We start from the raw sequence: 27,706 nt of genomic DNA on the forward strand, positions 1-27,706 counted from the left end.
AGCAAGTTTTAGGTAGTGCAGTCAGTGGAGTCAGGTCACCCAAATACAGACACCATGCGTGTTACCAGCTGAGTCTGGAGCTCTGTCGTAACTAGAAGACAACGTAGGTGTTTGGTGCCAGTTCAGATCTGTGAAATACCTGGCCTCAACTCCAGCTGCCACCTCAACGAGGCAGTTTTCTCCTCCAAGGCCTGTCTCATGCCTGCCAGCCTCATGTAGGTGCCTTGGATGCCCACGGGCTTTCAGATGGCATGAGACACTCAGGTGTGGACCACACAGCTGAGTACGCTCTGTCTTACTCCTCAGCCCCTGAGCTTTGATCACTGACTGTATACACAACCTTAGCCTTTCATAAATACAAGCTAAACTTAACTGGCTTAAGCTTCTTTCTTTTGGTTTTAAACAAATACGTGTTACTTCATGTGTCCTCAAGGCTCACGGCTCATCTTTGATCAGTTACCACAGCCCAGGTGTTGTGCAGCCCCTCACAAAAATACAGTAACTTGATTGAAGCACTGGAGATATTTCAGTAAAACAACATGCTTATTGAAAAGCTGTTAAATTTTTTTCTCTGGAATCCATAATTCGTTGTGTGATCAGTCGGGTATACAATGAAATGTATTTTTCAGGTTTAGGTTCCTGGGGTCAGATAGTCCAAGTCGTGACTTGAGCACTACTAGAATGCAAATGAAAAAAAACACCCCTGTGATTCAAAGGGGTACATGCACGTAATGTACTAATAACATAAAGGACACCATGGCTTAAGTTGTAACAGCATTTGAACTATGAAAACTCAGAAGATGTTACTTTTCTTCCGAAAGTCATAGCGAGATTTCTCTTGCTACCTTAATTGCTTTAGGCCAGTTAAATAATTAGGTCAGTATACCAATGGGCTCAGTCTGTGGGCTCACAGACCTGGGGATGGCCAGGAGCCAAAATAATCTGGAATATAAGTCTGGAACGTGAGTCCTCAACACAGGAAGGACATGGACCTGTTGGAACGGGTCCAGCAGAGGGTGACAAAGATGATCAGAGGGATGGAGCACCTCTGCTATGAAAACAGGCTGAGAGAGCTGGGGTTGTTCAACCTGGAGAAGAGAAGTCTCTGGGGAGACCTTATAATGGCCTTCCAATATCTGAAGGGGCTACAGGAGAGATGGGGAGGGACTCTTTGTCAGGGAGTGGAGCGATAGGACAAGGGGTAATGGTTTTAAATTGGAAGAAGGAGATTTAGCTTAGATACCAGGAAGAAATTCTTTCCTGTGAGGGTGGTGAGACACTGGAACAGGATGCCCAGAGAAGCTGTGGCTGCCCCATCCCTGGAGGGGTTCAAGGCCAGGCTGGATGGGGCTTGGAGCAACCTGGTCTGGTGGGAGGTGTCCCTGCCCAGGGCAGGGGGGTTGGAACTCGATGATCAAAAGCAGTGTCCACGATGCAGAAGGAAATGCCTCCCCTTGTAAAAAATCAGGGGCAAAGCTGAAGCTACCCAGGAATAAACAGGAGAAAAATCAGGGCTGCGGACCTTCCCGTTTACCCTTCATTTACCCTCCACGCAATACATCATTTAGTAGGCTAATTTTTTATGTTTGAAGAAGGTTAGCAAGGAGTGATCTTTAAAGAGCACCAGAGCATTTCTCGGCGTATGGAACATTTAGTAATGCAATTATGTGCTCACTGTGTTTTCTGCAGCAGTTCATTTTAAAGTTTGCAGCCAATGTTATTGTTAGTTAACCCAGACACTTATGTCAGAAAGCTCAGGAAGTATTTTAAGTGTGTCTGGAAAGATACGATGGTTGCCTACTACTGTAAAATATTTAAAATCAGTGATTCAGTGTGAGTTACTTCTCTTGAAATTTGGCCTGAATAGTTTGCTTGCCATTTCACAGAAAGTGGTGGTGGCTGAAGTAAATTACATTTAGTTGAGGAATCAATTCGTAATTTGGAAAAAATACCAACAACCTTCAGTTTATCTCAGCGCATTTTTTATGCCATTCCTGTTCCTGTTTGATGTACTTTTATTTTTCTGAACCTTACTTGAAATTGGTTTTACTTCACATGATAACATCAAAAGTACATTCTTCCATTTTACTTGATAAAAAAATAAACTTTGGAAAAAATACACTTTAGAAAAATGTTGCTGAATAAACTTTTCTCCAAACTCTAATGCCATGTTTACCTCCTTGCAGTGTAAATGTTGATTCTGTGCTTCTAAGGTTTGCATTTAGGATCTGATTCTCTAATGTAAACATGAATTATCCTTTTAGTAATACTGTGTAAATAACAATGTTCAGAATAAGTTCGTAATTCAGAGAATTTCAGCCGAAAATTTTGTTTCCATTCAAGATTCCGTTGGTGGGATCAAAGAAAAATCTCATTAAATAATGTGAAAGAATATAAAGAAAGTCATTGGGGTATATCCTAAGGAGCTTGAAGTGTTTTAAGCAAATTTATGTACTGTCTTATGGTGAGCAGAGCATAAGGAAATTCTGTTTTGCAAGTAGGACAAGCAGAGAGGAAAGCTGCTCAGGTCATACAGCAAGTCAGAATCAGGATCAAGGAGATGGAGCCTGGCTTATTTTATGAATATGAAATGACCCTTAACTTACTGTAGCATCTGAAGCCTGCTAAGATGAGATGATATCAAAATTATGTGGATTTTTGTGTTTGTTCAGAGTTGCCCATTAGCTGATGGCATGCTTGAAAACTGCAGGGGAACAGAAAGCTCCTAGAGTATTTTTACAGGAGAAAAAGGCTAAATAAGTCATTATCAGAGGACTGCATCGCTCATAATCCCACTGTAGGTTCTAGAGTCTATCCCATGTGTGGTGTTGACTCTGCAAACAGTCTTGTATGTCAAGTACACTTCTATATGAACCTTGAAGGATGGGATGGCCACATCCATTGACTTCAGTCTGCCTTCCCAAAAAACTGCCCCTGTCTTGTTCATGGGCAACTAGTATCTGTCCTGAAAACATGCTTTGTCCTTGTTTACTCCTAAATTTATACACAAACTGCCACTCTGAGTGAAAATCTCCTGGTTCTCTAAGCAGAGACTCCAGAAACTTATGGAAGTTCAGCCTCATTGTTAACTAGAGACGGAGTCCTTTGGGCCAGGAATGAGGTAAATGGGAATAAAGGTCTAGGAAGGCTTTCCTGCTTTTTTATGTCACTAAATAAATCATACTAGTTTCCATTGCTGTCAGCCTGTCACTTTTTGAGTCACTTAATAATAAATATAAAAGTATGAGCTCACTGAACTCATTAATATTTTATGCCTTGCTGTTTTTTCAACGGTGTCCTTGCAGTATCATTGGTTGAAATATATTGACTGGTGGTGGCACACTGCAGAGGTTGCATTAGGTTAAAAAATAAACAAGCTGTTTTAATAGCCAGAGGAACAGGCGATGTGATAAAACTTTCCCTCTCCTACATCTTAGGTCATTAACGGCGCTGTTTATGTTGTGTTTTTTCCAGCTCCACATGCTGGAGTCAGTCCAGCTGAATATTACCATCAGATGGCTCTGTTGGCCGGCCAGCGCAGCCCCTACGCAGACATCATCCCTTCAGCTGCCACTGCAGGAGCTGGTGCTCTTCACATGGAGTATCTTCACGCCATGGATAGTAAGTGACATGTTCTAGAAATATAGACAGTCCTATGAAAGGAACCACATGGCTTTTTCCTGGTCTGACCCAAAAGGCCATCCGTGCAGAGAGGGAAGTGGAAGTCAACATAAGCCTCCTAATGAGGTTGGAGGACCAAAGCATTGATGGCCAGATGAACAAGGGTTATGTCAAGTCTGAAAGTAAACTTTGAAATGAAGTAGGGAGAAGAACAGGACTGCTCCTGAAAAGCAGGTTATAAAATTTATTTCCAGCAGGACTTGAGTGCTTTTGGAAATGTCCTATTCTATTCACAATTCCTTTCGTCGTTAGGGTATTTCCCTGATGAGCTCTTCGTTAATAAAAGGTTTATGTTTGTTTTTCCATTAGGAGAACATGTGCCCCTAACTTTTAGAGAGTGGTAGCTGTGCTTAGAAGTTCTGTATCAGATTGATAGACTTTGAGACCACTTCTAATGTGAAGCAGTTTGCTGAATTCTCAAGGATCCTGATTTAGTTTTCCGTAATATTAGACTTTGAGACCACTTCTAAAGTGAAGCAGTTTGCTGAATTCTCAAGGATCCTGATTTAGTTTTCCGTAATATTAGGAGCCGCCTTTACCTATTTTAGCATCTTCCACACCTCTAATCTGTCTCCCTTTCTCTGGTGAAGGAAGAAAAGAGGCCACCCCATTCCAGACTGCTCACTACTGCTGCTTCTGATCAGCCAGAAGGGATTATGCAGAGTACCCCCCCTCCGGTCATAAGATGCTTAGATACTTTTTGGGATGTACTTGGTTCCTTCCAACAAGGGAAATAAAAGGCGGTGACGAGGAAAGGTGGTGACTGTTGACTCTTGCTTGGTAGCACAGAGCAGTACAATAGCGTTGGACCACCTTGTTGTCCCCCAGCTTTTAAAAACCTTTGTTAGCATGCATTTTCTTCTTAGAATCATAGAATCATAGAATGGTTAGGGTTGAAAGGGACCTCAAAGATCATCAAGTTCCAACCCCCCTGCCCTGGGCAGGGACACCTCCCACCAGACCAGGTTGCTCAAGGCCACGTCCAGCCTGGCCTTGAACACTTCCAGGGATGGGGCAGCCACAACTTCCCTGGGCAACCTGTTCCAGTGTCTCACCACCTTCTTCCTTGCTGTTGGCTGTGTGCCACGGCTGCTGATCTCCAGGAGTGTGGGAGTTGGGAGGTTCCCTTCAGGAACCCATGGGGATATAGATAGCTGCCTCTGCAGAGCACATGCCTGGGAGCGTGAAGTAGTGGAGACTGACCAACAATTTTTACAGGAATAGGGCAAGGCAGTTGTGGAACTGAGCAGGGGAACTGTTTTCAGTCTTTTACCTTGATAGAGAAAGTTTTTTAAATCACTTTCTGTTAATCAGTCTCACTGCCCTGGTAGCGTACGTAGTGATTTCACAGTGGTGTAACGTACCTTGAACCCACTTCAGAAACATAATAAACCCACACAAGTAGTCTGGACTTAAACCAGGAATCAATGTGTAGGCTTCAGTGCTCGAGAGGTTAAGAATGTGAGACTCCTGATTTGGATTTTGAGAGGAATGGAGAGAGATGAAGTACACTGCTAATGCATTTGATGCATATTAATAATGTTTTGCAGAATGGAAACTCTGTTACGCGTGGTTTAGGTAATGTAAATCTCCTGCTGTGTTCCAGCTGCAAGGACAAGTCCCCAGCTTGTGTGAATGGACGTGACTTCATCGAAGTAAAGGCGTCACAGAATCATAGAACAGTTTGGATTGTAAGGGACCTATGAAGTCATTCAGTTCAACCCCCCTGCAGCGACCAGGGGTATTTTATACTTTCGATGTTTTTGGTTCCTATTGGGAGAGAGTTTTGGAATGCACGTAGGTAGCAGTAAGAAACCACATATTTGTATGCAGACTTGATTGAATGGATCTATTCAGTCTGTAGGAAGATAGATAGCCAGATGTATTCCAGAAAAGAAAAACAGAAGACATTGCAGCACTCCTACAATTAATGGCATTTGCACAAAGGGCTTCCATGTGTTAGTAGAGATTGTGCATGCTGTGATCTACGTAGAATTACAGCTTTTGCATCCGAAGAATGTTATCACTTCTTAAGCAAAAATGTTTGACCTCTGCCCATAACTTCAGCCCATTCATAAAAAGTACCTGAACACTATCTCTAATAAGGATATTTGCTGTCACCAGCTTTAGCCACGAGATGTTTGAAATGCGCTCTTTAATTTGGTTTGTGTTTGTTTTTAAAAATTAAGATCACACATTTGAGATTCATTATAGCAGCAACTTTTCAATTAGGGATTATTTCAGAGTTAAAGACAAAAAATGTGTAGCACTATTATGCAAATGGGTTATTTTTAAACAGTAAATAGAGAATTAAAATAAGAGTGAATCCCAGTAAGGTCACTCAGCTCACCTTCTGTATTTGATGAGAATGTGTTTAGTCAGGCAATAGCTGCTTTTATCTAAATAGAGTATGAAGTTACCCTTTTACTTTGTAAAAACTAATTAAAACTATCTTAACTTGCATGGGTATACAGTAAATTAATTGTCATTAAGTAGGAATCTGAATGTCCTATCATTCATCATGCTAAAGAAAACCCCTTTCTTCTTTGTCAGAATTTTAGATTAGAAACAAGAACAAAACAATTAGCAGGAAGCCGATATTAAGACTTGTTTAAAAAAAAAAACAATAAGAATGCCCATGTTTGCATTTAATAACAAAGTGCAGTGATCAATGCAAAGCAATGCCATTTGTTTGGATCTTTCTTCGTGCGGATTTGTGTGGTGATCTTAAAAGTAGTCTTTTGCCTTTGCCCAGTCTCGTCAAAGGGAACAGAAGAGAGATTGGTAGTTTCCCTCATTATCTGCCGTCAAATTCTGAGCAAGTTGACTCAACTCACTCAAAGGCTCCTGCTCGTTTATTCCGCACAACAACCAAATAGATACAAGCGAGACACTGTTCTTCTCTTGTGAAGCAAGTTTGTCTCCTAATTGTGTGTTTATAGAGCATCTAGCACAGTTAATTTGGCATCTCTACCCTCTGCTGTAGTACAAATAATAATTCCAATTCTGACATGCACTGGGCACAAAAGCATGTTACATACAGTTTGTGCCATTTGGGGACTTTTGTTGTGTTCTGTGGTCCTGGAAAACTGGTTTTAAAATGGGGGTGATATGAGTGGGAGAAGCGTTAATCAGAAAATTAAATCTTGCCTAAAGAGCAGTAGACTTCTTGAAGCTCTGAGCTTCACTGTCCATGAACTGTCTAGTAGGTTGTGGAAGAATAAGGCCAAGATTGGGTACGCTGGATTGTCATTTTTTCTCATACTGTCCTGTGTGGCATCAAAAGTGGACCAGAATTTTCTTTGCTGTTTTAAAGCTTTTCTACAGTTTTGGGGAGTCAGAATCCCTGACCAAACCTTGCTGTCTTCTTGCTTGATCTCAAAGGGTCAGAGCTGCTACCTCTGAGGATAACGTCTAACTAGGAAGGGAGCAGGCGGGGAAGGTATTGACAGTAACAACAACTGAAATTCCTTGTCGTGGCTGTAAAGATACTGTATGCCAAAACTGTCTTCTAAGCACTTTAATAATTCAAAAAATCACAGCCTTTTGGATTTGATACCTGGATTTTTCACTTGGGGAAGATGTTTTACGCTGCTTTTAAATGACGTTCAGTAGAAGGCAAATGTGTTCCCTGAGATTTCTAAATTCACCCAGAAAGTATTAATATCCTCACTCTGATTAGCTTTTGCGTATGTTCAGTCAGAATGGGAAGCTTTTCTTTTTTAAAGGTATTCTGCATTGACCTACCCCTTTTGGCATTAGAGACACTGAAAGCCACCCGATTGACGTAAAGAATTCAGCCAGCTTGAAGAGTTAAGCCAATGTGAGAAGCTTTGGACTGGGTTTGGTTTCTGATTTTTAGGCGCATTTACAGAATGAGGGTGGAGTAGAAAAGTCATTCCTTTTCCCCGCATGCTGATGACAGATTTACCATTTTGAAAACTAAGACAAAATTTATGACAAACTTTCATGAAGTGAAAACAAAGTTTACGCATCTGTGGGCAGAAACCAGAGGGAAAAGAAAGGAAGAAAAAAAGCTTTAATGTTAAAAATAATAATCGAACTTCCCATGTTCACAGCCTTCAACAAAAACTAGTGCCTGAGACAGATCCAAAGAAGTTTGATTTAAAGGGATGGAATAAAAAGGGTTTGATGAAGTTTGATTTAAAGGGATGGAATAAATGATACATGTCTGAAGATTGCCTTATAAATGATTAAGCAATGCTAAAAACTTCAACTCAGAAATCAAATTCATGGGCAAATTTGCTGGATGGCATATTCCATTTTTGAAATTTATGATGGAGATAGATATCTGTTATTTTAGAATTGATCTCCACCCCAGGAACAAGATCTTTTCTTCTGACATCTGCTGGTTTTTTTGTCGGCGCACTCAAGTCCTTACTATCAACTGCTGACTATTTATTACTGCAAGGTCTACTCCAAAAAAAATGACATTCCTAAACAAATCTTCACTGTCATCTTCCATTTGCGTGCTTTGCCAAAGCTGATGGGTTTTTTTTCAGCACTTGCACAGAGGTAAATGGATTTTTAGTGAGTCAGTGCTCCTACATTCTTTGGTTTTAAAGTATTATTGAGTAGGGAATGTAATGGTTCGGTGGGAGAATACTGTGAGCAGATGAACATCTCAAATTGCTAGGTAAATATTGAAGTGTTTGTTTTTAAAATAAATGCCTGGGCAAGGCTGAGAAGTTTGGTTTAGTATTCAGAGGCCCTGACAAATTGTGACCTATTCCTTTTTATAGTAACATACTAACTATGACTGATGTTATGCTAAATGAATGGTTTAGCAAACGTCCTGCAGCGTAACGAGTGGGTCAGCTCATGCTTAAGACTTTTTAGGCATGTGAAACCTAATTAAACCACCAAGATCTGAAAAAACAGTAATTCCATTTAATTGTATTTTCAGTTTTGAAAGTCGTGGCCTCCCTTGAAGCGAATCCCCCTCCCCTCTGGTCAAGACTCTTGCCTGGCCTCAGCTGTTGGCTCCCGCTGTGAAGCAAAAAATATTCCCTTTTTGCAGGAGACTGTTGGCCCTTATGAGGTTGCTTCCATCCCACCTAGATGGAGGGGTCTGCTGAATTCCCAGATCTAGATGGGGCCTGAAACAGGCATTGCCTGGAGGAGAAAAAGGAGCCTTGAGACTGCTGGGTGGTGTGGCTGGAGACCAGGCTCTGCCACTCGCAGCTGGAAGGAGCATCTTTCTCCATCACTGCCTGCAGATCTGGTGCATCCCCCACAGAACGGGGACAAGGATGCCCTGGCAGGCAAGGGGGAGGTTTAGTGACTGGTGGGCGCCTCTTACAAGAGCCGTAGCATGACTTAGGCAAGGGGTAAAGGAGGCAGGCTCACTCCAGAAAGGGTGAGGAGGAGGAGGGAAGTCATTGAAGTTTTTGAGAATCTGCAGGGCACCACAGGGAGTTTAAATTTCCCTCCTGTGTGATCTGTCAAGGGTGACGGTGCTTCTCTCCAAGATCATAGCAGCTTTGAGCAGTTGTTGGTAATGCTTGTTCAGTCCTCTCTGAGATGCGGGCTGGAGTACCAACGAGTCCACGTGGGCAGTTGTGGCATGGAGAATGAAAGGGGTCTGATCGCAGGAGCAGCAAAACACAACTGTCCTCTCCTGCTTTTATTGCCCAGTCTAGCTTCAAAGGAGAGATGCTCAGATGCTAGTATTGTTAACAGCTGCTCCTCTTTTTTGATCAAACCTATGCACTCCCTCTCTAGTTAGCATCAGTAGCCATCAGTCCATATTTTGCAGGCTCGTAATTAATTTCTCAAGTAAGTGGCAATCCCTTTGTAGTTGTATGGATTCAAAACTGGACTTCAGATCTGTAAGACGTAATTTTTCGAAAGTGTTTCTCCTGGAAATCACATTTGAAACTGTTCAGACACGGCCGTCAGTAGCACACGGTGACTCTTAGTTGGAAATAAAGAAGTTTAATGAGGTCTTATCGTAAGAGAGGGAGATGTGCTTGTCCCCTCTGAGCATCTCTGCTGCCGTCTTGCTGGCATGATGAGGTCTATGCCCATCACTTTGCAGAAAACAGAGGGTTCATAATTAAGTTCACATGACTGCAAACTGTTGCTGTCATATGTAGCACCCCATTAGGTGTGCTGGTAGGAACATAGGATGCTGTGGAACATCTGATGCTGTGATGGCTGGTAGGAACATAGGATGCTGTGGAACATGTGATGCTGTGATGGCTGGTAGGAACATGGGATACTGTGGTAGCAGAGCATGAGTAACATCTCATTTTGCTGGTCGGCCAGTGTCCCCTTCACTTGCTGTTAACCAGGAACACCTGGACTTAGCTATCCCCTTGTACAACCATGATAACAGAGTTTATTCACTATAGAGCACTTGATTGTATCCTTAGCTGAGGCACATTATATTATCACTGCTGACTTCAGAGGTGTTGCTCTCATTCATGCTGGCTGAAAAGTCAGCAGAGGATAGTTGTGTATGGATGTAGCTGCAAAGTATTACTATTTTTGTTTTACCGTTACATGTATTTTGCATTTCCTTATGAAATATGTTGCAGCTTCTTAGAGCTGCTGATCTCTGTTGGTTTTTATTTTAGCACAAATAAAAGATCTCTGCTTTTGAAAGAGACGAAGCGCGGCACTAATAAAATATCAAGCAGACACAGTACAATAGCAAGCTCATAAAAAGGAGATAAAACAGATTACATAAAATAACGTGTAGTAGCTTTTAGGAATAAATGGTTATACCTAAGTTTTTAAATGATGAATCAAGAGCATGAATATTGAAAGACTGAAGCAGTGTGGGCTAAGGCCTATTGTGGAGAGAGAGCACGGAGGAAAAAGCTCTGTATTAGCCAAAGGCCAAAGAGAATTGACACCCATGTTGGCTAATTAAGGCAAATCTAAACACGGATGGAGTCTAGGAGGACTGTGGATGGAGATCCCATCACACAGTCAGAGCAGCAATCAAATGGCAGCTTTTAATACCAGATGAAAATCTTGTGTAGCACGCACAGCAAGAAGGGCAAACCCGCTCAGGTGTGTAAGGAAAATGTAATGGCAGATTCAAATCCAGCTCTGTCCGTGAGGTGAGTCTAATTGGAGTCAGCTGAGTTCTTCTCCTGGTTATTGTTATGCCTGCAAGCTTAAATACCCTGCTGAAAAATGGTCCTGGGCACCAAGGCAGGAGGAAGAATTAGGAAAGGCAGACCTATAATGGAGGCTTGTGGCCAACAGTGAATTATTAGCAAGTTGCAGAGAATGTCAGGGACTCTGGGAGAAGTAGCTGTAAAGTAGGCATCAAACCCAAGACCTGCATGACCCTGGCTGTCAGGATTGTTAGGAGTCAGTCCTTTACTACAGGTTAAGGGGATTAAAGAGGCAGAAGTGGCAGTACTGCTAAAGGAAATAGTTCAGCATGCGGTGGGGAAGCTAATTCTCTCCTCCTTGGTCTCAACCAAGATGGAAAATAATCAAATAAAGGGAAGAAATTTAAGGTGATACATCTTCCGTCAGAACTGCAGAGAGTTGGGATGACACGGTAAAATAGACCAGAAGAGGTAGAGATTTTCAAAGCAGCACAGAAAATTTAGAAATGGAATATGCGTTTATTTAAAAGGTATCTGTGTGGTTGCCTTCTCTCTGCTGCTATGAAAAGCTTAATCTCTAGTTTTAAAGAAATTTGGCAATCGTAGGCCCCTGTACACCCCAGTACAAGAATATCATGGGAACCTGGACAAATGCAAATAGAGACGACTGTTTCTCAGTCTAATACTGTGAATGTCAGTTTGACTAGTGCTGATAGAGCTGGCCTTTATAGTGCTTTTTTAGTCCTTATTTTCAGTTGTGCATCAAGTATCAACCAGGCGGAATTACAGTCAACAAAGGAAAAGCTGCCTCTTCATTTCTACACTGTATTTTACAAGTTTAGCTTTGGCTGTATGTATTAAAGTGATGTGGGTATGGGTTTGCTGGCAGCCCGGATCTGAACCACCATCTCATTGCTCATGGTTGAATTAATGATGTGAATGTCTAAGAAGCCATCAGATTCATAAATCACCAGAAATGAGAGGGATAACTCATAAAAGTCTTTTCCTTTTGTTTAGCAATTTATCATTTTGCTTGCACATTAATAAACAGAGCTCCCCTGAGGTAAGCCACAGAAAGATAGATTTTTCTTCCTAATTTTCCTCAATCGTAGCCAGTAGATCACAAGTGGAGAGAGTGGGCTTGTCACAGCATGTTGGTGTCTTGCAACTCCCTCAACCCATCACTGATAATAAATAAATGCGATTAAGTACCCTGGTGGATAATTATTTGTGTTTACATAACAGGCGCCAGGTTTCCGAGTCCAAGATTGTCAGCTAGACCGAGCCGAAAGCGTACGTTGTCCATATCCCCCCTATCTGATCACAGCTTTGACCTTCAGACCATGATACGGACATCTCCAAACTCCTTGGTCACAATTCTCAATAATTCTCGTAGCAGTTCCTCAGCCAGTGGTTCTTATGGCCACTTATCTGCAAGTGCAATAAGGTAAGAATAGCGTTTTCCACCTGTATTGTGTATTCTCATTTATGTGTCATACGCACACGTGTGCAAATGTGAATGTATACTCTCATCTTTAAATACTCTTTTGTTTTGTGACTATGTGTATTTTGCAGTTTCTCTAATGTATGCGCACCAGAGCTTAATTTAAAGTACAAAGCACTTACTTTTCTTACTCAAAAAGGTAACCACAAGGGACTGTTGGCATATTACTGTCCAGTGCAGGTAATACTCTATCTGTCCAGCAGTGTTGGGGTGTGTTTGTGCTCAGAAATCTGTTTTCAGAGAAGCAGCTCCAGGATAGCTCTTAAGGACTTGGACTTGAGTCACTTGGGTTCTTCTAGCCATAGATGTAACGGACAGTGAAATGTTGCTGTGTTATAATCAGAGAATAAAGCACAGATGTATGGTACTGTTCAATTAAAATACTTGGCTGGAACTTCTTGGTATTCATCTCCAAGTTTGGTTTGTTTTTTTTTTCATATTTTAGTTAATATATATCGAAAGATTCGACTTTCTTTTGCTAAATTGTCTTTTTTGTTTGTTTTTGTACCAAGGAAGGCCTGTTATCACCCTGTATCATCAGAAATGCTGTGATTTTCACTTGGCTGCTTCACTTGCATGCACAAGAAAACAGCCCAAAAATTATTGTTCTGGAGGCAGAAGAGCAGAGTAGCAAAGGAAGAGGTGGGCAGAAGAAGAAGAAGGAAAGGGAAGCAAACAGGGCACAGGGAGAGGGAACAAAAGCAAGAATGTCAAAAGAAAAGGGAGTGGAAGAAAATAAAGAGAAGCAGGAGAAAGAATGGAGATGCAGTTGCAGAACATTCTTGTATTTGTGACATTGCTATATGTTAACTGAGAAAAGCTCCTTTGGTATTCTGAAGAAAAAAAAACCCTCACCTCTCCAAAGTCTCAGAAAAATACTGGGTTTGGATTTATGGCACTCAAACAAGGAGTGCTGCCGGTCCCTGGCTTAAAAGCAGCCTCCACCTTCAATTTGCAATGAGGCTAAGGAGCAAGTCCCCACAGCAGTTTCTTGAGATCTAAAAGACCCATTTTTGGCAAGGCTCAAACGTGCCTCTCCAGCAAAAATGTTACACTTACAACTTCAAAAACTGGCTGTGGGGATTTGCACTTTTGGAGAAAAGGGGGCATGCAACTAGTGTGTTAGAAACCACGAGCCTGCCAAACTTTGAAAGTGACAGCACTGTAAATATTTGATATTAGTATAAGTGCTGTTGGGTTTTTTTAAGCACTTCTTTCAAATAATCGTGCTTCGTAGCTCTGCTGGACTTCAATAGCTGTATAGTATTTCACAGGTATAATATCATAGCTCTGCCATACAACTCTGCAATCTGTATAACCACGGCCCAAATTAGGAAGCTCCATAATGTGGAATGTGATTTATGTCAATAGCTGGCTGCAGCTTTGGATCACATCTGTTAAATATGTTAAAAATCTGTTAAATGTGGAGGTGTGCTATCCCCACTGTCATTAAGATGGGGTGGCACTTCAATTACTAACCTACTTTTCCATTGCTCGTTGCTTTGGTAAAGCAAATAGCGCATGAAAGTTGGCATAGTCTCTGCAGTGGAGTTAAGTCTTCCCTCCTTTTACTCTTCCTCCCCAGCTGAAAATGGTTGGTATATGTTTTTGACACATAGAACACAAACCTTAGGGCCATCCCTGCAGAGCCAGAGTCAAATGAATAGTTTTGTTGAAGAAGGTTGTGGAAATGTAAACCTCCCGTTCTTCCCAGCGGAAAGGAAGGGAAGGAAGAGAGCTAGCTTTTTTTCCAGCTTTTCAACTCACCTCTGTTGATGCCTTTTAACTTCTCCTGTGTGCACGTGTCTACAAAAGAGTGACACCAAAATAAACAGGGATGGAAGGTATTAAACCCAAGCCACACTGCATTGCTTTAATAAATTCCAAGACTAAACAGCAACAAGGCTATCTGTAAAAGCTTAATTTATTGCAGCTCACTGTCTTGTAAAGAATGCTTCCAGCCCAAAAACTGCTGCACTGAATCAAACTGTAGGTTCATCCCACTTGATATCTCGACTGCGACAGTGATCAAAGCGTAGAAAAAACTTTTCCTACTGTAAAATCCCAGCTTCTGGAAACTTGCAGGTAAATCTCAGAGGAGTTGCTGCAAGAAAAATGGTACAGCTCAGCAGGCCACTAGATGGAATTGTGAGACAGGAAGGGTTTGTATTTTAGACAACGTAATAGCATTAACTATACTTAATATCACACAGTCCTTCTACTTTTAGATCTTTGTTTCATATCACTTTTACACTTGGCAGCATTTTTGATGGCAGATACCTATCTAATGCGGTGTATTTCCTAAAGGCTTCAACAAAGTTATTAATTTATCAGAGTGAAGTGAGGGAAAGAAGAGACTTTCCTGTACAAAGCAGAAGACCTCTTGCTACCTTTTCATGGAGAAGCTAAAACTTGCCAGGGATGTTGCCTAGATGCTACAGATAGGATTTTTCCTGTTCTTGAGAAATTGTCCCGTTCAGCCAAGCGATAAGCCCTTAAGAGGTTTCTATTAGCATGTGTTAAATAGGCTGAGCAACGTTCCAGTCCAGGGCCCACAGAGAGGAAGGAGGACCTTTCTCTGCAGCTGCAGCTCTTGTTAAGCTGGTACGTCCTTAGGAAGCTTGTGGAGGTTAAAGTGTCTGCCCAGCCATAACAGCCTTCCCTGAACGTGAAAAAGCAAGCAATCTTCAGAGGAGACAGGAGTCAGACCAGGAACCACGTTGAGGGAGCTGGGGGTGTTCAGCCTGGAGAAAGGAAGGCTGAGGGGAGACCTTATCACTCTCTACAACTCCCTGAAAGGAGGGTGTAGCCAGGGGGGGTCGGTCTCTTCTCCCAAGTAACAGGCAATAGGACGAGAGGAAGCCAGGGGAGGTTTAAATTGGATATTAGGAAAAATTTCTTCACCCAAAGGTTTACCAAGCATTGGAATGAGCTGCCCGGGGAAGTGGTTGAGCCACCATCCCTGGAGGTGTTTAAAAGACCTGTAGATGTTGTGCTTAGGGACTTGGCAGTGTTAGTTTTATGGTTGGACTCGATGATCTTAAAGGTCTTTTCCAACCGAAATGATTCTGTGATTCTATAGGATTTCTCTAGAAGAGAGAAAAATCTGCAAAATAAAGCATGCAGAAGCCGGTCATTAAGGAGAATGAAGGTACTGCCCCCTTGTGATTGTGCTTTGATACCATCTTTAATTTCAGGGTTGTGGAGTGTGTTTTCACAGGGTCCCTACCTGCTTCAGTGCACAGGCTGAACATCCTCTTGGTCAGCCAGAGCCACAGGAGACCCTACCTCACCTCTCCCAGGCAGCTGGAAAAGAAGAAGGAGCCTCATACCTGTTTCTTTGCTGCCTGGAGGGCAGACCTGCTCATGCAAAACAGTCCCAGCCTGATGCTGGGCAAAACAGAACTAGTCAGAGGTGACCACCAGGCTCATACAATTTGTCTTCTGGAGGTCCAGGCTAACACTTTTAATTCCACAGAGGAGCCAAATTGCTCACAGCCATGGCTTGAAGCTACCCACAGCTGTTTTGAACATTTAATGTGCTGTGTGATGTTAACTGACACAGGAGATCAGGTCTCTGAAGCTGGGCAACCCCAACGAGTGGCATGTTTTAGCGTCATCTTTCTTTGATTCCCATGGCTGTGCAAAACAGGAGTCCTTCCCCTTCACCTCTGAGGTGGTGGAGGCTCAGAGGGAGGTTGAAAGCGTTAATGTTTTGTGAAGCACTGAAAATGTACAGTGATGAGCGCGGAGAGGAGCTCACAGAGGAGCTCAGGAGGGTGTCAGTGATTGTGTGTTCACCAAAGGTTTACGTATGATGGAAGGAAGGCCGGTGGGCAATACTCTGGGCAAGGAGAGGAGAAATACCAGAGAGTCTCTCACTGAAGGCTTTTTATGCATCTTGTGCACCAAACGAGGTACAAATGGAGATTAGGAGACTGGAGATGAGGAGAGGGTTCTTCACTGTGAGGGTGGTGGAGCACTGGAACAGGTTGCCCAGGGAGGTGGTTGAGGCCCCATCCCTGGAGATATTCAAGGTGAGGCTTGACGAGGCCCTGGGCAACCTGGTCTAGTTGGGGGTGTCCCTGCTGACTGCGGGGGGGTCGGACTAGATGGCCTTTGGAGGTCCCTTCTGACCTGGACAATTCTATGATTCTATGAATCCTGCGGGGAAAAAAGGGGTGAGTGGTCAGATAATTAAAGGCTGATGAGTGAGCACAGGAGGGCATGGGAGGTTTAGTTCTTGCTTGTTTGATTTTGTAGGCTCGACGCTGTATTGACCTATTTTTGCAGAGGTGCTGCTTGTGTTAAGAAATTGTCTCCAGGATCTCCAGGTCTTTGCATTGGCTAAAAAAAGAGTACATCCTCTGGCTACTGTGAAGCTACATCCCGTGCTTCACAGAGGTTTTCAGCACGTGCCTCTCTGTGTGAGCACTGTAGGATGTTGAGGATGGAATCGAATGAGAGGAGCCCCGTTTTGGGCTGTGTTTTTCCAGAGCTGAGCGCGGAAGGGCTCTGGTCCCTGACGTGGGTACTACTGCAGTTTGAATAATAAATAATAATAGTTCAGCACAATCCAGATACAGCCTGGCTTGGCGGGCGCTCTGTCATTGTCAGCTGGCAGCGTAGTGCTGTATCCTGACTGCAGGCTGAGTGCTTGAAAAGAAGATGTCGCTCCTGCTGACAGCTAATAGTGGATCTTTAGCACACCAGGTAGAGCTTCTACTTTGTGCATTTGAAAACACCTGGTTTAGGTCTCAGCTGGGAGAGATTATGCAGAAAGGAGGCGGATGAAATAGCATCAAATGAGGATAATCCTTCATTTGACATTTACTCATTTGGTTACCTGACTCAGTCCTGCAGTGCAGCACCCCTGCTATTAATCTTTTGTCAGGATGTACTTAATGTTATATCTGCTACCTGTGACAATTATTAGACTTTGCACTTCACTGGCACTTCTTTTTGAGAGGCAGCATGGCCTAGAGTGAGTACAGAAGAGGGTAATCACTTCCCATGATATTAAGAGCACCAATTCAAAACCTTTACAAAAGATTAGCTGGTCTTTAATAAACACAGGAGGTTGGGACTTCATGTTCTATATGATCAGAAATTCAGAACCTCTGTATTTTTCTTGTCCCTTACCAGCCCTACAATACCAAATCTACAAAGCAGTTTTTCAGAAAACGAGCCAAATTCCCTGTCAGCTACAAGGTGTTTAAATCAGGAGTAGTTCCACCTACTGCAAGAGGCTTTCTTTGGGTGTAGGGAGATGTAACTGTGAATACATCTTAACCATCTCATAACGTGTTAAAATTCAGTTTCATGTGAGCATGGGAGCCCTTTGGGATCTCCTCCAAGGTTTGAAAGAAACTGAGAAAGCACAGCAGCACTTTTTTTCTCCCCAGGCTCTGCCCCTGCTTCCCTGATGTCATCAGAACAGGATGGAGCAATTAACATAGTGTGGTTAATTACAGGCAGATCCTGGTTGTTCTGGCTCGCATCACTTTGCTCTGGGCTGATCTGAAGCTGAGCATCAGGGAATGGTGGTGAGGATACTTTCACAAAGACTGCTAGAAAAGGATAGCCAGGTTTGTAGGATGAGCTTAGGCAGCAGCAGATTAATATCAACGAAGAAGACAAGAGTCTGGTGTTTCTGCAAGTAGGTATTGGATTCTCAATTATTTCCTCATCTCTTATAAGCTCCTTATATAGAGTGTTTGTTGTATAATTACTCAGTGCTGTCCTCTCTGAACTGCTTTATATCAAGAGACAAGTGACCGTGTATTAATTTGTCCAGTTTCCCTTGGCAAACGTGGAGAGAAGAGAAAAATAAAAATAGAGTTAAGATACACAAATGAAAGTGTAAGGTTATCACACAGAAAAGTGAAAGTATCTCCAGCAGAGAGCCCAACAGTCTAATTATGCACTGTATAAAAAAAAGCAAAGAGTATCCTTTTATCAGGTTTAAATTACCCAGTTTTTGAATTTAACAGGAAGTCTCATAGTTATAAGACAGGGAGCCCTCATGTTCCCAGTCTTCTTTCTTTATTCAATATTTTATATATTCTTATTATGTCTCTTCTTATCCGTCTTCTTTCTGAGGCGAATGGTTGTTTTCAGTCTGCTCTTTAGGAGAGTTCTTGCATTGTTATTTCTGCTGATAGTGTCTGAAACAGGCTCCCTCTACTACCTCAAATATTACTCCAGGAGATGACCAGCGGTTCAAATGCACCATGATTTTCTGTATTCTGTTTCCCCTTCCATTTGTCTTAACATGTTTTTTGCCGTAGCTTCACCTTGATCAAATTTTCATTCCTCCGTTGAATTCTGTGTTGAGACAAGCAAGTGCTTCTTGTGGGTTGGCTCAGCTAATTTAGAACCAGTGTGTATGAGTAGTTGGGATTCCTCTTTGGTATTGATACACCTCTTGCTCTCAGTATTGCTCGTTCATCTGGCATGCTTAGCTCTAGAGATGACCTCTTAGCTCTTCATCATGCTGCTCAAAATAATTTTGTCATATATGCAGATGTCATTTTTTCAGTGCTCGACCCCATACCCAGTTTGCTGACAATTGCACTCAAAAACACAAGGCTCCATCTGAGAATTTGGATCTTAACTTTTACTAAAAAGCAACAGCTTATTTCTTTCCTTTGATTTCTGTTTTAGACTGTAAGTTTTAAGCTTGTATATTTAAGTAGTGAAGTCTGTGTAAAAGGACACAATCGAATGCTGTTTAATGAAATAAATCTTAAAAAGGTCGTGTTTAAAGTAGAACAGGTAGAAGGCAATATATTCAGCCATGTTTTGCAACAAGCTCCTTCTGATAGGATGGACAGGATAAAAAGTGTATTAATCATGTAAGCATTACAGTTGTTTTGCTGTTTTATCATCACTCTGGGATCTGCCTGAGATGCAAAGCTGGCTTTGAGTGAAGGCTTTTCTTGCATTAAAAGGTCTCTAGTTAATTGGGTGTAATATGTTGCAAACGAAGGCTTAGTTGCAGTTCAGATGGGGTGGAATTCAGACCAGGTGTAACCCCACTGAGACAGGTCCTATTATAACGAGACACATCACGTATGTGCAGCACAGGACTTTATTCTCTGTGGTCCTGTACTGTGTATGGTTAATCTAAAGAAGGGGAGATAATGCTCTATCATGCCATAATAGCTTCATTTTATATCCTCTTTCAAGAAGTCTGAATGGCAGAGAAGTGCTACAAAGTGAATAAAAATGAAATTCGTCAGTATTACAGAAAGTTGCATCTAATTCAGGCTCTGTTGAAATGCAATTCTGCAGCTAGCCTCCTATAGAAAGCTCCTATAGATTATAGGATGGTGACATTCAGAGATTGTTTTGGAGATCGCCTGCGCCTTGGATTAGAAAGGGGGGGATGTTTTTCACCAGAAATGCCCAGGAGTGGCAAGATTTCTGCCCTCAGAAAGTGTGTAATTTAAAAAGTCAAGCATGCATGTTTACATACAAGTGGGATTATATATGTATGCCTCTAAGTGTGTATGTCACAGATCTTGTAATTAAAAGTCAATTGGAAGCACCTTGCTCCAGACGGGTCCAGTGTTACTCAAAGAGTTTAAAGTCATTGGACCCAGCCCATTATTAATTCCAGGAAAGTTCTGGAGCTAAGAGAAGTGTGCTGGAGTTTAGCACTTCATTATTTCATTTTCAGACCCTAAGAGCAAGTATTAATTAGCACTTGCCGTGTAATTAATGATACAGGGTTTAGAAACCTAAAAATGCTTGGCCATGAATTCAATTCAGATTTATGTTTGCCAGCAGTGTCGTAAGCTTGCATGGAGGGAACATGGATGAATTACACAAGGTGCTGTTAACAGCAAGTCCCATTAGGATACTGCTGCTGTTGAGGATTCCTGAACAGGAATATCCCAGTGAGAAGGACAAAGCTGTCAGTGCTGGCTGAGCCCGTCAGGTTAATCGGTGTGGCTCTGTTGCTCTCAGTGAAACTATTCCATTTTACTCCGGCGTACGGCAATGTATTCATGAAGAAAAATTCCACCTAGCCTAGCAGATAAAACAGAATAGATAATATGGTAAGCTGGAGAGAAAGTACAGACCACAGACCCCGTTAATTTTAAACTGGTAATGGAAAAGTGAAAAAAGAGGCAACGATGCATGTGAGTTAAATACAATTGTAAAATCATGACTGTTATCTGATGAAAGCTGAAAAAAATAAATAGTATAATCTATGCTATACTTTATTAGATGCAGATACATCTCTTTACAAATTCAGTTAGATGACTTGTCTCTAAGTTAGTGATTTTTAATGAAACGTGTCAGCATTACAAATGTAGAGGGATACTTGTGAAACCTAGTCAGTTTTGAAAAATAATTTCAAAGGATTTCAAGTCCCAAACCTGCCTTTAAGATCATGCCACATGTCTGGTTTCAGAGTCACAGTATGATATTGTTCTCCCCTGTACTTAAGTCGCAAGCTGTAAATGCAACTGGTGACTTGTCTGTGTTGTCAGCTAGAAAGTAGAGGAGAAAAAAACAGGATTTAAAGCAAAACTCTTCTTTCGTGCTACTAAAAACATTACCTATATTGTGGATAAAATGTTCCAGACAGAAGTGCATTTTTAAAGTCTCCCTTCCTGTAACGCCATTTGATTTTCATTTTGCATCTAAGATACTTGAAGCAATAAAAATTTCACTAATCTCTTCAGGGCAGTGAGGTGTCCGAGTGCATTGTCACTTGTGTGACCTGAGGAATTTTTCAACAGTCACTCCTGCAGGTTGTTTGCATCGGGAGGAGATGACAAGAGCTGGAAACTTCTTTTTATTCACTTCTGTTTGTTTACAAGGACGAATTCCCATTTCTGCCCACTCAAACAACAGGGACAGTTTTCTTAGGTGATCTTCCTGGCTGCTTCTTCTCTTCCAGCTCCTGTCCAAGGAGAACTCATTGCCTTCATCTCCTCTACATCTTTGCTGGGGTCAGACTATGAGTCTGTCCTGCTGACCGTGTCCACAGCTTTCCACATCTGACACTGCAGTTTTCCTGGCTGCATATTACACCTATACAGAGATTCATCAAAATATGTACATAAACTTCTGAAGTCAGCTTATACAGACCCCCTCAGCACCCCGTGGCTCAACTCTCAGCCACCCTTACATACGTCCCGTGTTTTGGATAGGGGCTCCTAGATGTCAGTTTACCAAGGGATGGATGAAACTGTTTCTTACATTACTCCTTATTGGAAAAAAAAGAGCCTCTGAGCATGTGAACGGCAGTATTTGATCACTGTTAACTTAATCATGCCTTGTATTATGAATTAATTCAGTTAAGATTGCAATATCTGTAGGGCCCAGGTTTTAGGACAGCACTTAAGAACTTCCTGAAGTCAGTCCCTCTTCAGAAGTATTTAAGAGGTATCAGGGATGCTTTCTTGAAGAGTAGCTGGGTACGTTTGTGAAACAGGAAAGGTCCTTGTTTGTCCCTTAACATTCCTAAACAATAAATAAGGACTTTGGAAATCCAAATCAAAAGCTAAAGGTGAAATCCTGGCCTTGTGTAAGGAAAGGATAAAAATTCCATTGAATTCTGTGAGTTCAGGTATCCATCCAACGTTTATTAGTGGGTTTGTGCACTCTGGTTTCTCAGTTTCGCTTGCCCACAGGCTTCCTGCAACTTTTAGGGGAGCGTAAGGCAAAGTAGTGACATCTGTACCCACTTGAGCTAGAAGAAGCCATGGTGTTGTCCTAATACCTGATGATCAGCTTTATTGAAGGTGAAGCCAGTCCACCTATCAATTACCTGTCCCTTTGTGAACTGGGGTTCTTTTTGGAAGGACTTGGATCATTTGGTTTGCCTAACATCAGTTGCAGATGTTTTAAGAACAAACGATGGAGGCTGCAGAGTGATCTGGGAGTGCTGAGGCTTTTCTACAAGTTGGGAAGGGCTCTTGTCCCCCCTTGCAGTGCAAGGTGCACCATCCCTCATGGAGCGAGCCCTTGGGCTGTGAGTGCATCACCTGGACGTCAAAGACCCTTCATGCCAAAAGGTTCCATCTACATGGGGGTGTAGATGGCTTCAGTGTGTCCCACCATGACACATACTCCTGTACTGCCACCAAATCTGTACATTTTATTTCAAGAAAGGTGTTAGACAGTTGGGGGGGACTACAAGGAAGAGCAGGGAAAGTGATCAGAGGTATGAAAACTTATACCGATGAGTTAAAATAGACTTGACCTGTTTGCCCAGATTAAAAATGAGAAGACTAACCAGGAGGAGGGTAGTTATTCTCAAAAGAGAAAAGAAAGGAAGAGACTGTGAAGGGCAAAGTGCATGATGAGTGCTGGGGAGAATAACAGATCAGATTAAAGATGAGAAGACTGATTAGGAGGAGGGTAATTATTTCAAGTATGCAAAAGAGAAAAGAAAGGAAGAGACTGCAAAGGGCAAGGTGCATGATGAGTGCTGGGGAGAATAACAGAGTGCTGGGCTTGAGCTGCTGCAGGGAAGAATGAGGATAGAGGGTAGGAAGGAAAACTTTAATGTGGTAAACGTAACGTGGTTCTATATGAAGAAATAAAGATATCCAAAAGAAACAAATCTATCCTTTTGAAATGTAAAAAAAGAGTAACAGAGATTTTAAAGCATCAGAAATGCCCCAGTGGGTCAAACTAGAGATGTTAGAGACCATGTAGTCACAGTCTGTCTCTGATGGTGCAGATAGCAGATGCTGTTTAAGAAGCGCATGAACCCACCTACTTTCTGACTCTTGTTCTCTCAGTGCTCTCCGAGTAACAGATTTTAAAGCATCAGAAATGCCCCACTGGGTCAAACTAGAGATGTTAGAGACCATCTAGTCACAGTCTGTCTCTGATGGTGCAAATAGTAGATGCTGTTTAAGAAGCGCATGAACCCGCCTGCTTTCTGACTCTTGTTCTCTCAGTGCTCTCCCGACACCAATAACCATTAGATTAGCCATCCCAAAGCATATGCTTTTGCTGTTTCCTTTGGGTATTTCTTCATTGACTTCTTGTCTTTGGGCTCGTCTAGTCCCATATGAACCTGCTGGCCATGTCTGCTTCCTGAGGCAGAAGTTCACCAAAGCTTTTTTATATATCTTTTAAGTTGTTTGCCTGTGGCTTTCCTTGAATGCCCTCTAGTCTACGCTCTTGAAAAGCTCTTTTCCTAAAACCTTGCAAAGCAGAACCAGAAAGAGGAAAGCACTGGGTTACTTTTGCAAGGCTTTTGCATCAGATCTTGCAGAGCTGCATTTGTTTTGTGACACAAGGAGATATCTTTGCAGTTTTTATGAAGAAAAGAAAACTATCGTGATATAACGAAGCGGTCCTCACAGTATTCACAAAATGGGGGTCTCCTTAGCATCTTTGTGTCAGCCTGTCTCCTTAGGCACACCTATGCAGTGTATAGGAAAGAAGGAATTTTTCCTGACTTGAATTCACAGCTGTTTTGCGGTAAATTCCGCAGCTGTGACCAGAAACTGGATGACCTTGTTAGTAGGACAGCCACAAAGTAGCCACAAAGTTTGGTTTTGATTATAACGTCTGTTTTTCTTCTTCTTGAAGTCTGTTCCTTAAAACTTGATGTGCTCATGTAATTGCAATGTAGTTCACTGCCCTGCTTTACCTCCGGTGAAGGGAGTTTGAGACTTCGCAGAGGAGGAGAAGAGAAAGAGAGCGAGAGAGACAGACTGACAGACAGACACAGAAGCCCACAGTATGGAAAAATAAATGATATCACTGATGGGCTTTTCTGTCAGTGTATATGAGTTATTGAATGCTTAAGCAGGAGTATTACACATTTTTCCTAACCCTTATCCCCCATAAAACTCAACAGCTAAAAAGATAACCTGCATGTAGTTTATTAGTGGTCTTACATGCATTCATCTTTTTCTTTTTTTTTCCTTTTCTACTTTGTTTAAAAAAAACCCCAAACTCTGTAAGAGAAATACAGATCAGATTCCCTGCAGTGGTGTAGATTTTCGTTTCTCAGAAGGTTGATGGAAGATTCATAATTCACTTGCACTTCTGTGAATCCAAGGTTTTTTGGAAGTGACTGGTGTTTTGGAAAATGTGAACGATTGGGGCAGGCATCTTGCTTTGTTCTGGCATCTGGATTTTGAAAGTGTTGAGCACCCTTTGTCTGAAATACAGCCCCTTTTAAGATACCTTAAAATAAGGTGCCTGAAACCGCTCATCGCTCTCCTGGTTGTTGGTTTTAGTAGTTCTGGACTCTCAAAAGGGTTACTTTCAGGTATTGTTTGCTGCCTCTGGGCATGAATTTTAGATGGTTGCTGAGCTCCATCTTGGAGCACGTTTCTAAGCAGATATTGCTGGATGGGCTGGGCAAGGTCCCTTCCTGCTGATGCTGGCCTCCTGGCTAGGAAACAACGTGAGCTTGGTGGGGCCAGCAAGAGAGCATACAGCTGCCGGGCAAGGCAGAGGCATCCCACGGTGCCTGACGGGGCTGTGGGCTACAGGGATTCTTCACACATCCTGTATTCAAGAGATATTTAACAAAGTGCTTTAAAAACTTTGGGAAAGAGGGCAGGAATCCAGGTCTCCCCTTCCCAACAGAGCACTCCGTGCCAGCAACATCGCGAGCCTTGATTTCTTTTTCTTCTTTTTGGCCCACAACATCAATTTCATTGTGGAGCAGCCTGAATGGTTTCTGAAAGGCAGAGAAAGACCTGCCACCTTCTGTTCTCTTCAGCTCCTTCTGATCTTTTCAGATCAGAAAAATCACCCAGGCTACCCTGTGACAGCATCTTGCACACCAGTGACGTTAAACCCAGCCAGGTCATCTTGCCTTATGAAGAAGCTCTCTGGAAACAGCTGGAGAGAATTGTTTGAAGGCAGCTATCTGAGCTATTATCTGAGCTATTGAAGAAATCACCCTGGTGGCTGAACCATTGTCGCCGTTTCTGAGCACTCCCCTTAGCTCTGCTGGCTCTTCCTCTGCTCCATCACGATCTCCTCTTCATTTTAGTCTGAGACGTTTGAAGTTTGGAGGTAGAGGGAATGAAGTGCGGGTTGCCAAGCTCTATAGGAAAATCCTAGCACCTGAGAATCAACCCTTGATGCTCAGCACAGGGCAAAAGAAAGATGCTAAAGAAATAAGGGTTCCTCCTTTCCGTGGCACATCTGTCCAGCTGTGTCTTAATGGATCTGCTGCTGGTGTCATTGTTTTCCAGTAGGATGATGTCTGCCTCCCCTACTGAACCTCTACAGGTTTCTTTGCTTGCAGGTTGAACAAAAGTTGGCGATGCCTGGCTTCGCATCCTCCTTCTGGAGGCTCATATGGTGTTAAAGCAGATGTAGATAAAGAGGACATTTCTGTGAGGTAAAGTCTGTCCTTTTGATGGAAGCCATTTTTATATATATATAGGGAGGGACGTAGCAAATATACTTATTTAATGTTTAAGCACTTGCACTATACTAGTGTAAGGTGTGTCACTGCAGTCTGGTGGAATTAGCTTTTGTATTTTTTAAAGCAGAGCTGCTTTTGCCCTTCAGTTAGAAAGGTATTTTGCCATTGAGGAGGCATCATCACTTGTTGTGTTGCTCTAGGTGGGGTAGGGATGCTTGACCAAAACCACCCTATTGACACAGCAGTCCTCTCCCATCTTTGGAGGGACTGGGTGGAGAATATTGCCAAATTGCAGTAAATACAAGTGAGTTGCATTAAGTGCTAGTTGGATGTATACATCTTGGGGCTCCTACAGTCTGTTTCCCACTTGGGACCAAAGGTTCCTCTTTGGTGTGCAAGTTCCTTGGTCTATAGTCAGCAGCACCTTAACAGCCTCCTACTGAGATAAAACTATATGCAAATCACAGCAGTTCTTTTTCTGAACTGTTTGGGAGGGATCTCCTGTGCTCTTGCTTTGGGTATGTTAAAAAATTAACGTTAGATGCAGGTGCTGATGTGACTGTAGTCACGGAGCAGTGCTGAGCAAGATCTACAACTCTAAGCTGAGGTCTTAAGTCTTGCAGCTGAATCCTGAGTTTGTCTTTTTGCTGTTTATGATCTGAAGAATGTCACCAAAGTTTTGAATGTGGGCTTGCAAAGCTGGGTAATGTTGTGCCATGCTTGAACACCTAGAAAGGGAAAAAAACCAACCTGTATTTTCAAGGGTCTTATGTGCTTGGAACTCCCAATGAAATCTTATTTTTTTTTGCTTATAAGCTGATTCAGCTGAAGGGTGAAGCTGTCCTGGGCGTTCACCACTCACAGAGAAATGAAATACATCATCCAAATCGTTTCTGTGTTGTGTGTGTTGATCTTGGTGAATTTGATAGCATCTTCAGGATGGTCTTGTCTAGTGTTCGAAGTATATGAGATGAACTCACAGGATATATATGGAAGCAAATAACGCCAGGGTATAGTAAGGAGGCATTGTTTCACCCTCATGTATGACATTGTAATTGTATGTTTTTTAATGAACAGACCAGAGTAGTTACACTTAGTAATGTTTGTTCACTAAAAAGGAAAAGGGGTGTTAAATCATTGTGTTCTTTGATGAATGGCTTGTACACTGAAGAATAAATTGAACAAACTGGCATAGAGCTCAGTGAACATGAAATCAGCTATTAGAAGAAAGCTTGTGAACAAATTCTGAGCCTGATATGCATCTTTTGATTAATGTCCTATCAATCATCCATAGTGGCTACCTTAGCTAAGTCGTGCTGTAATCATTCATGGTTGCTTACAGGAGCACTAGCAGGGACTATAGAGCTGCAATAACTGAATATTATTACTGATTTCTCCCTAACTCTTGCTGTGAACAATTACTGTTTTCACTACGTTTCTGCTTCCCTTTATTAAAAAGAATACAATGCAAAATGAAAAGAGAGTTCCCTCAAAGACCAGTAAAATTCTCCCAGGGTATTCTTAATGATATTCTGTCCTAAATGGGCAAACTATTGTAATGCAGAGTTCTCACCAGGAATAATAGTAATGTAATCACATTGAAGCTGTCTCTTCATGGATTGTAGTCAAACAGACAAAATGTATAGTCAGATTAATGAACACAGAATTTCTGTAGAATTATTACTTAAAATGGTTGAAATTATTTTAGCTCTTTTTGTATCACAGTATTTTCAGTTAATGCACTTAACAGCAACAGCAGTTAAGACTCCAGACTGTAAATTTGGATTAAATCTACCCTTTTTGGCATTAGAAGAAGCCTCGATTCTTAAAAGGTATTATGCTTGCACCCCTCACTTTTAATACCTAATGTTTTAAATTTGTATGGCTCTTTTGAACTATTGTTGTTGGGTGGTTGTTTTTAAGAAAGAAGAAGAAATCAATGAATACACTTTCTCTTTTTTTTTTTTTTTCCCCCCCCCCCCTTCCCCCTCCACCCCCAGCCCCCCCAGTATGGTACATTTTGTTATCCCCAAAACATTTTAGTCACCCAGT

The 27,706-nt window shown here is 42.1% G+C and overlaps 1 protein-coding gene across 2 annotated transcripts in view; it reads left to right on the top strand.

Moving 5' to 3' along the window:
• The window catches only part of GLI3 (GLI family zinc finger 3), a 248,551-nt gene that overhangs the window by 144,536 nt on the left and 76,309 nt on the right, over positions 1-27,706 (top strand). For both annotated transcript variants that reach the window (XM_014957727.1, XM_014957728.1), the window contains exons 5-6: positions 3,475-3,621; positions 12,021-12,222. In XM_014957727.1, coding sequence (XP_014813213.1) covers positions 3,475-3,621; positions 12,021-12,222 — 349 coding nt within the window. The remainder of the gene's footprint in view (positions 1-3,474; positions 3,622-12,020; positions 12,223-27,706) is intronic.

The sequence above is a fragment of the Calidris pugnax genome, unplaced genomic scaffold (genome assembly GCF_001431845.1).
Source record: "Calidris pugnax isolate Ruff unplaced genomic scaffold, ASM143184v1 scaffold222, whole genome shotgun sequence".
NCBI lineage: Eukaryota > Metazoa > Chordata > Aves > Charadriiformes > Scolopacidae > Calidris > Calidris pugnax.